This window comes from Crocuta crocuta, unplaced genomic scaffold (assembly GCF_008692635.1).
Source record: "Crocuta crocuta isolate KB4526 unplaced genomic scaffold, BGI_CrCroc_1.0 scaffold337, whole genome shotgun sequence".
Classification (NCBI taxonomy): domain Eukaryota; kingdom Metazoa; phylum Chordata; class Mammalia; order Carnivora; family Hyaenidae; genus Crocuta; species Crocuta crocuta.
In genome coordinates this window covers 1,151,303-1,161,795 of record NW_027528873.1, presented here as the reverse complement: position 1 = coordinate 1,161,795, position 10,493 = coordinate 1,151,303, and the positions used below count along the sequence as shown (strand labels likewise).

Here is a 10,493-nt window from a genome sequence, read left to right as displayed (position 1 = left end):
CAGCTGGAAAATTTTACTGACAGCTTTTCCATTTCCCTCTTGTTCTCTAGTCCTAGAGAATTTTAATAGCCCCCCAGAAATAGAAAAGAAGTGATCTTTTTATATACTTGAAGACTAAAGACTGTTTCATTTATCAACCTAAAATAGGCTCTGATGCTATTCTTTTTTTCCTTTCTGAGGCCCATCTCTCCCCCATGAGGGGCCCTCTCCAGAGGAGACTCTGCAGGAAAGCTGAGGCAAGGCTGGGCCACGGGCCGGACTCTGCACCCCGGGGACCCCTAGGTGCTCTGTGCCTCCCCGCCCCCAGCAAGCTTGCCGGGCTCACCTCTCAACTGTCTATGAGGCCGGGGCTCTGGTCTCTCAGCTGCCTTTCTCCGGTGGCCAAGTGACTTATTTGACCAAGTGACTGCATGCTACTCTCGGCAACATCCTATTTTAGAGCTCCTGAGGCAAGTTCCTCTTTGGCTGGCAGGGCTGGTGCCCCACCCAGTGCAGGAAGATGGCATTTCTTAGCCCTGTGGCTGAGTCAGACCATACTACTGTTTATTACAGAGTTTCCCTTAGTTTAAGTCTCCTTGTTCCTGAAATCCTAGAATTCTCAGACCCAAGAAAATGCACATCAGCCTCTTTCAGTGGTAGAGGCAGGACCCCCAGAAAGAAGGAGGAAGGATGCCTGAGGACCTAGGGGATGCTACAAGTGGTGGACTTCTGAGTGGTGCCGGGGGGACAGCAGGCAGCAGTGGTCTGGGGCCCCCAGATTCCTGGACTTGCTGAGTGGGCAGGGCCACAGGATATGAGGGGCTCCAGTTAGATCCCAGCCCCCACTACTGGCACCTTCCCACTTCCCCTCTGGGTGTGCACACAGAAGCACCTAGTCCTGGCCTCACAAGGTGCCATGGGACTCTGGCTTCCAGAAGCTAGCAGGGGTGCCTGCCACACGTGGAGGAGGCCCTGCAGCTGATCTCAGCACCCCTACCTGTCTGTGGAAGACCAGGCAGGAGGTGGAACATGCATCCAGTTCAAACCTTGACTCTCTGCTGGCCGCTGTGTGGCTTTGGGCAAACGTGTCACCACTCTGAGCTGTCTCCCACGCAGAGTGGAGATACTTGCTCACCTCAGACGCTTAAAGTGGGGAGTAAGTGAGGTCAGGGGTGTTGAGACCTGGGGGGTAAAACAGCCCACCGTCATCTCAACCAGACAACCTACAGCGGAGGGCAGTTTTGTCTCGGTGTTGTCAGAGGTTCAGAGAGTCGTTGGAGGACTCTTTCTAAAGCCTGAGCGAGCCATGCGTCCTGTGCCCTGACCTGGGGGTCTGGGTCAGCTACGAGACTTCTGTCTGCAGCCACAGCAGTGTGTGGAGGTAGGTTAGGGTATGTTCTGGGCAGTCGTTTACAACACACTCTTGTGAAGTAACAGCTTACTCTGCCACTCCCCTATCCAGGCATCTGAACTGCTGATCATTTTTATTTTCTTCACTGGGCTTTTCTGTTTTGAAAGCATTACAATGAAATGACTTAGTTTTGTAACCAGAAAAAGTGATGAGATTTACCACAGTTCTTCGGGCTGGTCACAAGTGGCTTACCTCTCTGGCCTGGGAGAGCCTGTATATTTTGTGCAAACCCTGCGCCCTCTCCGTTCACAGCGGAGTGGGCACAATGCTTCCTGCCATTGTGGGGTCTCCATTACAGGAGAAGAGGTGTGCTCAGGACTGTGTCCTGACCACATGAAACCTTCCTCCCCCTCCCTGTACCCACCCGAGGCTGGGTGTAGGCATGGCCCTCAACACCTGTCCTGTGGGGCCACCTCGGCCACATCTCCCCACGTGTGACTGCCTTTCAGGCGGGCGGTGATCACTCCATATTAAATGCGCAGGCACAAGCCTTCTGTAAACACAGCCGACCTCCCGGACTCATAGATGCAGACAGTTGAGAGGTGAGCCCGGCAAGCTTGCTGGGGGCGGGGAGGCACAGAGGCCTAGGGGTCCCCAGGGTGCAGAGTCCTGCCCATGGCCCAGCCACCCCCCCTCCCTGTAGTCATTGCTTATCTGCAGAACGGAGCTCCTGCTGCCTGCACAGCACCCTCCCCTCTGCACCGGAGGGACGCACACAAGGTGTGGGGAAAGCCCTAAGGAGGCTGTGAAACGGAGCAGCTCCTCAGGCCTGTCCCTGTTCCCAACCAGTTGGAACTGAACCAACTGGTTCTGCTGCTGAACCAGCTCTCCTCTGGAGACTTCGGGACAGCTCTGTCCCGGCTGATCACTCCTGCCTCCTTGAGGCATCTTCTTCACTTCACTCCCATAATGCCTCACTCCAGCCCTCATATGTCACTGACCACTCAGGCCCTTTTGTGGCTTCCTCCTCGTTTCCCCACATCACTAGTTGAAGTGTCCCAACCTCGGTCCTTCAGTCTGAGGCCCTTGCCCTACCTACACCTGCCCCCTTGGCGTTCATGGCTTCAAAGGCCATCTACATGCTGCTGATGGCCAATATTTACCCCAGATGCTCTATCTGACTGCTGTCTTAGCATTTCCATCTGATATCTACTCAGCTCCTCAGACGACACAGATTCGCAAGCAAGCTCCTGTCTTGCACACACTTAATCCTACCGTCTCCTCTGTCCAACTACTCTCACTCCTGTGTCTGAAAGTTGCTCATGCCCAAACCATGGAGTCACCTGCCATTCCCTTCTTTCCCTCTCACCCCATATCCGATCTGAGCACCAACCCTGTTGGCTCTCTCAGAAACATGTCCAGAAGCCAACCACCTCCTTGCCACTTCCAAGAGCACCCCCCTGGGCCACGTGAACCTGCACCTGCATTATTGTGGCAGCCTCTAATTCATTCTCCTGCTCCCACAATCTGGTCCCTACTGACCCTTCTCAACATGGCCGTCAGAGAGAAGCCGTCCAGCCAGACCTCCTCACTCCTCACTCCAAGCCCTCCAGCGGTTTCTGTCTCCCTCGAAGTAAAAGCCCATAAGGCCTTATCCCCCTTCTCTGACCTCCTACTATCCACCCCTCCCACTCCTGCTCCAGCTGGCCTTGCTGATCCTCAAACTCCTGTCTCAGGGTCTTTTCACTGATTATTCCCTCAGCTGGAACATTCTTTCCCCAGAGATGTGCGGTGTTTACTCTCTCACCTCCTGTATGCACCCTCCCTAGCAAGGCTTTCCCTGACTACCGTATTTGGAAAAGCATCCTTCTCCACCTCACATTCCTGACCCCCTTCCCTGATTTACTTTTTTCCATAGCACATGTCACCTTCCAACACACTGTAATTTGTTTTGTTTATTATCTGTTTCCTGTCACTAAACGTAAGCACCATTAAGCAAGGGGTTTTGTTTCCCAGGGCTTGGGGCAGTTAAATGAACATGTGAATGAACACAGGAGGCACAGAGGAGCAGAAGTAACTTGCAGTGAGCCCCCTTCCTCTACTCACACAGCTGGGCCCACCAGGCAGAGGGAAGGGGCAACCTTGTAGCAGACCACCCAGCAGGCAGAGTGGACCTCTACATAACTGACCAAGGAGGACGGGGCCTGCGCTGTGCCTGTGCGGGGGAGGGGTGGAAGAAGCCTGGGGACCCCACCCAGCACATCCAGAGGGCAAAGGGGCATCACAATGAACTGAGAAAAAGAAAACAAAAATGTCTGCTGATATTCATGGTGTGGCCTGGGCAAACCTCAGTCTGACCAACCGTAAGATGGGCACAATGATACCTACCTCAGCGTGTGCTTGTGAGGCCTAAATACCCCCTTCCCCTGGCATAATGCCTGTCATAGAACAGGGTTCAATGAACTGCAGCTGGTCTGATGATTCTAAGCATAATCAGGCGGCTGGCTCAGAGAACAGGACAGACGCCAACCCCTGCACAGCCCAGAGATGAATCTGCTGTGTTGGGGGCCACAGCTCACAGGCCACTGCAAAGCCCCTTGGTCCCCACATCAGAGCCTCTTCTGACTGATAAGAGGGTGCTTTCTCTATCTGTTTTGTTCCACAACATATCCCTCATCACGTATGTCCTCTCTGTGGAATCTAACCCGCTACCCAGGAGGCCCGGGGTACTGTAGGAGTGATGGGCACAGACTCTTATACATCCCTGACCGTCCAACACGCACATGCACGCGCACACACGCACACACACACACACACACACACACACACACACAACCTACATTGTGTTTGGTCGCCATTTCTTTTCCTTGCTCCCTGGTGATTTTCCTCAAATGCATCAGATCGACCTTGTTGGCCACGAGGATCATAGGAAATGACTCTCTAGGAAATAAAGGAACAGCGGCTCGTGAGGTTTCACTGCCCCCCATCCCCCATGCCTGGTGAAGAAGGGAACACAGTCGCATCTCAGGCAGAGTGCGGCCCACGCTGCCTCCCTGGGTGCCCTGGGGCTCACTCAGGAGTCCTGTCTCTCCACGTCCCCAGGCAGCGGAAGGGGGCCTCAGGACTGCTGGTTTGGAGGCTTGTGCTTGCTGCAGGTTGAGGAGCTCAACACTATCAGTGAGGGCTCTGATAGACTGCTAGGCGGTGGGGGAGGGTGCGTGGGGGGGCTGGCTTCCCAGACCTGCTCCCGCCCATCTCCTTGTCACCCTGGCGCACCAGCCACACAGGGCAGCTGTGGCCGTCAGCAGTGGCTTGGGAAGAGCACCAGGGCCAACGTCTGGTACACAGCTGGCACTCAATAAATGGCAGCTGCAAAATCAGGATGGCTCCCAGGAGAGGAAGAGTGGGATCACACGGCATGTCTGCCTTAAAGATTCTCATTGGCATACTTGGCCATATTGCTGTCCAAAGATGAAAGAAATGTCAGTCTTACAGCATCTTTAACATCATTGGGCATTTTCATTTTTAAAAATTCAGAATTTCACAGGTAAGAAATACTACATTATTATTTTCCTTGCAGTTCTTGGGTTAGCCAAAATGTTGAATATTTTCCCATATCAGAGTCATTTATGTTTTCTCTTGAAATTCCTATAGTCAGGGGCTTAACCCACATTTACATCCCAGAGCTTTATGTGTATATGTGAGTGTGTGTGAATGTGTATCCCTTTCCTGGTAAAGTTATTAATACTTTGCCTTTGGAATTGGTGTGAACTAGACTTTTCTGAATTTACTAAGATTTGTTCAAAGCTTACTGCTTTCCTATTAATTTGTCCTCTTACTCTCTTTGCATTGCCTCTTTAAGAGCCAATTAGCTGAAAAGACCAGTTAGGCTTAAAAGAGACTACCAATTACTTAATTACTCCATATAATGCTAAGGAAAAAAATGAGCTTTTAATTAGGTGCTTGTAAATCCCAGAATCAAATGTGATTTAACCAGTTACAATGCGTATTGGAGAGAAAATTCACTTTTTCTTTGAACATAACAAAATTTGGTTAAATTGGGGATATCAGTGGACAGTTTAGGAAAGATGAAAGGGGGCTAACTTAAGGCCTTGGAAGTAGTTTGGCCCCAAGGAAAGAACTGGGGTAGAAGCCTGATCGACCAGCGTCTGAATTCACCTCTGCCCTTCTGTGCCTCAGGAGAGAGAGACTGAGACAGACAGACAGACAGACAGAGCCTGCTCTGAGCCAGGTGCTGGGAGGTCCTGGCCCAGCTGCCCTTACCTGTCCTTGACGCGCAGGATGAGCTGGTGGAAGCGGTCCACGTGCTCGAAGCTGGCCTTGTCTGTGACCGAGTAGACGATGAGGAAGCCGTCCCCTGTGCGCATGTACTGCTCCCGCATGGCGCTGAACTCCTCCTGCCCGGCCGTGTCCAGAACTGGAGTGGGATGAGGCCACTCAGGGGCTGTCAACACTCACAGTGGAGCCCCCTGGGCCTGTGGACCCCCATGCTGCTGCTGCCGTCCCCATACTGGCTCCAGACAAGCTGTCCCCATGAGAGGCTGCATGAGCTCCATGGGCTGAGGTATAAGGGACCCAGCAGGGCCTCAGACACCTCGAAGTATGAGGCTCTAAGAGACTCATTTGTGAACCTGCTGAGTCGAACCGACTGTGCTCCCTGGGCCTTAACTGTCTACAGAAAAACCTCACAGTGTCCATGATCAACGCTGCTACAAAATCCCTCTGGGGTCCCCACACAGGGGCTTGGATCCTGCTGCAGCCCTTACACACTGATTCTGGGGAAGTTACCTGGCTCTCTGAGCCCCCCTTCCTCTTGGGTAGAATGGAGACAATGCTTCCACCTTGTAGCTCCTTGGGAGGAGAGCCCAGGACATGCGTTGGGAAAGGCCTGAAGAGGCCAGCCCAGGTCAGGAAGGATCCTCAGTTCTGGTGCAGACAGACAGCAGGCAGGCCGTGGGGAAAGAGAGGCCTCTGAGAGCCAGGATCACTCGCCCCTAGGATGGGGCTGTCACAAGGGTGATGGGAAGGGGAGCTGGGGAAAGCAGCAAGAGTGGCTGGGGAGAAGGAGCGGGGTACCATCTCAGCGGAGGCCCTGTCCCCAACTCATCTATCCCCTCTCCTTCCCTCCACCCCATGGATTTCTCAAGCCTACTCCCCTTCAGCTTCCTTCCTGCTGAGTTACATGCTTGTCCCTAGGCTGTTTCAGAGGGTGGCAGCCACAGCTGGGGGATCTCCTTTGAGATGCATAGGCCTGACCCCCTCAGCATCCCAAACCCTGCTCACCATCCAGCATTGCCCATTTCCTAGCTTTCTCTGCTCTACTCTCAGAAAGACACAGTTTCCCTCTCCCTGGAGGCAGTGTAACAGGTAGAGATTTTGGAGCCAGATTCTGGGCTGATTCGTCATTCCTAGTGTGATCCTGGGCAAGCTCACTTCTCTGAGCCTTCATTTCCTCAAACGGGGATCCTAAGAGTAGCTTTAAGTTATAACACTTAGACCCTTGGAGCAGTGCTTGCCACAAAGCTCTGTAGGAGTGCCTGCTGCGAGCTTGTTCTCATCTGGGGTGGTATCCTGGGCCATCCCTCCTCTCTTGCTCACCCTGCCTTGGCCAGCTGACAGGACTCACTGCATTCTGCTGCCTGAGCCTGCAGGCCTCTCGCCACTCCTGAAGAGACCTTTCATGGCATAGTGTTCTTGCTACTCATTTCCTAGGTCCCAGCTGCTCTGTCAGCTCCCAGAGGCAGGGGCCTGGCCCATTCGGAACCTGGCGCACACAGAACCCAAATAGTAGCTGAATGAGTAAATGAACGTGAAGTCTATTCGATTTTGTTCATTCATTCATTAAAGAAACATCTGAGAGCCTACGCTGTGCCAGGTAGTGTTGCAGACACTACAGGTGCAGTGCCAATGAGGCAAGATCCTTGCTCTCCTGGGACTCATAATCTAGTGGGGACACTGGCAAACAAATGAATGGGTAATAAAATACCTGGTGGAGAGGAGTACACACTGTGTGTGCCAGCTAGAGGCAATTGGTGGGAGTTGGTGTCACTTTGGGTAGGGATCGAGGACACTAAATAAATCCCATTAGCAAAACAGATGAAAATGTCACAGGTTTGGCTGAAGGGATGGGGAGGCCTGACATTCAGGTGGTATGTAATTAATGTATTTACAGATTTTGGAGGTGTGTATTATCCCAAATAAAAACTAGAGAGCTAGGATAAGTGAAAAGATGATCATTCAGAATTTTAAAAACCCAATTTAATAGGGATCTGAAAATCGAAATGGACCTTCTGGAAAGGAAAAATGGTCATTTCCCCCCCTGACTGCCATAGAAGTAATATTACCCATTCTTTCTAAAAGAATTATTGGAGGAAATACTTCAGCAAAGTGAAAAATAGATCTATGAAAGAATTGAAACAATGATAAGCAAGGAATACAGCAAAACATGAGTTCAGTTTAAATAAATATCGTTACAGGATTTGAAGTAAATGAATGATAGTTTAGAACTAAAATCTATGATGATCCATCAGTGAGGGGTGGGGCTGGGGAAAAGTAAGTTACTACTAAATGTCTTGCCTCATTTGGGAATAGACTAAAGATAATAAATACATCCAGATGTTAACAAAAAAATATAATTATACACACACACAAACATATGTCTGTACATAGAATAACTGCTAGAAATAAAACTCAAAAGTTCTTAATCACCAGAAGAAAAAAACCAACAGGACAAATGGGACCAATCCAACAAAAGGCAAGAATAAACGACACAAAAATATGAAAGCTAAAAAAAGAGACGTGAAAGAAGATGGCAGACATAATTCTAACTATGCCTAACAAAAGTAAATGCAAATGGGTTAAACCCACCTATTAAAGCAGACACCCAATACAAAATCCACTTGTCTGCTGCTGCAAAAGACACATATAAACCAAAATGACACAGGAAGAATGAAAAACAAAGGGATAAAAAAGGAAATGCCAGCCACATGCATCCACAAAAGAGAATTCAAGGACGACGCATTGGACAGGACGAAGCAGGGTATTTATAATGGGAAAAAGTACAAGCATCAAGAAGTGCCAAAGTCATGAATCACAAGCATATAAGAATGTTGCCTAAGATATATATATGTATAGAAACCTGATTTTTAAATACAGTAGGTATTGACAAACCCTATAATCATTGTGAAAGAACTGAACAGGTCTCAATGGGCACATGAAAAGATGCTCAACATCACTTATCATCAGGGAAATACAAATCAAAACCACACTGAGATACCACCTCACACCTGTCAAAATGGCTAAGATTAACACCACAGGAAACAACAAGTGTTTGCTNGACACAGGAAGAATGAAAAACAAAGGGATAAAAAAGGAAATGCCAGCCACATGCATCCACAAAAGAGAATTCAAGGACGACGCATTGGACAGGACGAAGCAGGGTATTTATAATGGGAAAAAGTACAAGCATCAAGAAGTGCCAAAGTCATGAATCACAAGCATATAAGAATGTTGCCTAAGATATATATATGTATAGAAACCTGATTTTTAAATACAGTAGGTATTGACAAACCCTATAATCATTGTGAAAGAACTGAACAGGTCTCAATGGGCACATGAAAAGATGCTCAACATCACTTATCATCAGGGAAATACAAATCAAAACCACACTGAGATACCACCTCACACCTGTCAAAATGGCTATGATTAACACCACAAGAAACAACAAGTGTTTGCTAGGATGCAGAGAAACGGGAACCCTCTTGCACTGTTGGTGAGAATGCAAACTGGTGCAGCTGCTCTGGAAAACAGTATGGAGGTTCCTCAAAAAGTTAAAAATAGAACTATAGGGACATCTGGGTGTCTTGCTTGGTTAAGCATCCTACTCTTGATTTTGGCTCAGGTCATGATCTCATGGTTTGTGAGATAGAGCCCCGCACTGGGCTTCTTGCTGACAGTGTGGAGCCTGTTTGGGATTCTCTCTCTCTCCCTCTCTCTCTGCCCCTCTCCCACGCATTCTCCCTCCCTCTCGCTCTCTCTCTCAAAATAAATAAATAAACTTAAAAAAATAGAACTAACCTAAGGCCTAGAAACTGCACCACTAAGTATTTACTCAAAAGATACAAAAATACAGATTCAAAGGGGTACATGCACCCCGATGTTTATAGCAGCATTATCAACAATAGCCAAGTATGGAAAAAGCCCAAATGTCCTTCAACTGATGAATGGATAAAGAAGATATGGTGTGTGTGTGTGTGATGGAATATTAACCTAAAAAAAATGAAATCTTGCCATTTCCAATGACGTGGATGAAGCTAGAGTGTACTATGCTAACTGAAATAAATCAGTCAGAGAAAGACAAATACCATATGATTTCACTCATATGTGAAATTTGAGAAACTCAACAGATGAACCTAATAGGGGAAGGGAAGGAAAAATAAGAAAAACCGAGAGAGAGGCAAACCACAAGAGACTCTTAAATACAGAGAACAAATTGAGGGTTGCTGGAGGGGATGTGGCTGGGGGAGGGGGAATGGGCTAAATGGGTGATGGGCATTAAGGAGGACACTTGTTGGGATGAGCAATGGGTGTTGCACGTAAGTGAGGAATCACTAAATTCTACTCTTGAAGCCAATATGACACTCTATGTTAACTAACTAGAATTTAAATATATTTGGAAAAAAAAAGAACTGAACAGGCCTCTCTTAGAGACAGATCAAGTGGCCTCCCAAAAGTAATGATCTCAATAATGCCAAATTTAAAAACGTGATCTGAGAGGACAAACTTTACACTCAAACAGTAAATAAGCATGTTCAAACATACAGGAAATTGTCACAACAATTGGCCATATATTAAGCCATCAATAAAAATTTCAACAAATTCCAGAAAGCAGATGTCATATGGGCTATCTTTTTGCCTATATGCAAAAAGATCAGTAACTAACAGCAAAATAAATATATATATATATATATATATAAACTCTTCACTTCAAAGTTTAAAGAGCTCTACTGCTCAAAAATGCTCTAGTTAAAGAGAAAAGCAAAGTAGAAATTACAAACAATTCAGAACTGAATGACAATGGACAACAAGAAAACCTCTGGTTTGAGGCCAAAGTGGGGCTCAGAGGAAAATTATAACTTTATTA

The 10,493-nt window shown here is 48.3% G+C and overlaps 1 protein-coding gene across 2 annotated transcripts in view; it reads right to left on the bottom strand.

Moving 5' to 3' along the window:
* The window catches only part of MRAS (muscle RAS oncogene homolog), a 54,930-nt gene that overhangs the window by 5,216 nt on the left and 39,221 nt on the right, over positions 1-10,493 (bottom strand). For both annotated transcript variants that reach the window (XM_077756674.1, XM_077756673.1), the window contains exons 3-4: positions 5,615-5,768; positions 4,171-4,270 (exon numbers count right to left, since the gene is read on the bottom strand). In XM_077756674.1, the coding sequence (XP_077612800.1) occupies positions 4,171-4,270; positions 5,615-5,768 (254 nt within the window). The remainder of the gene's footprint in view (positions 1-4,170; positions 4,271-5,614; positions 5,769-10,493) is intronic.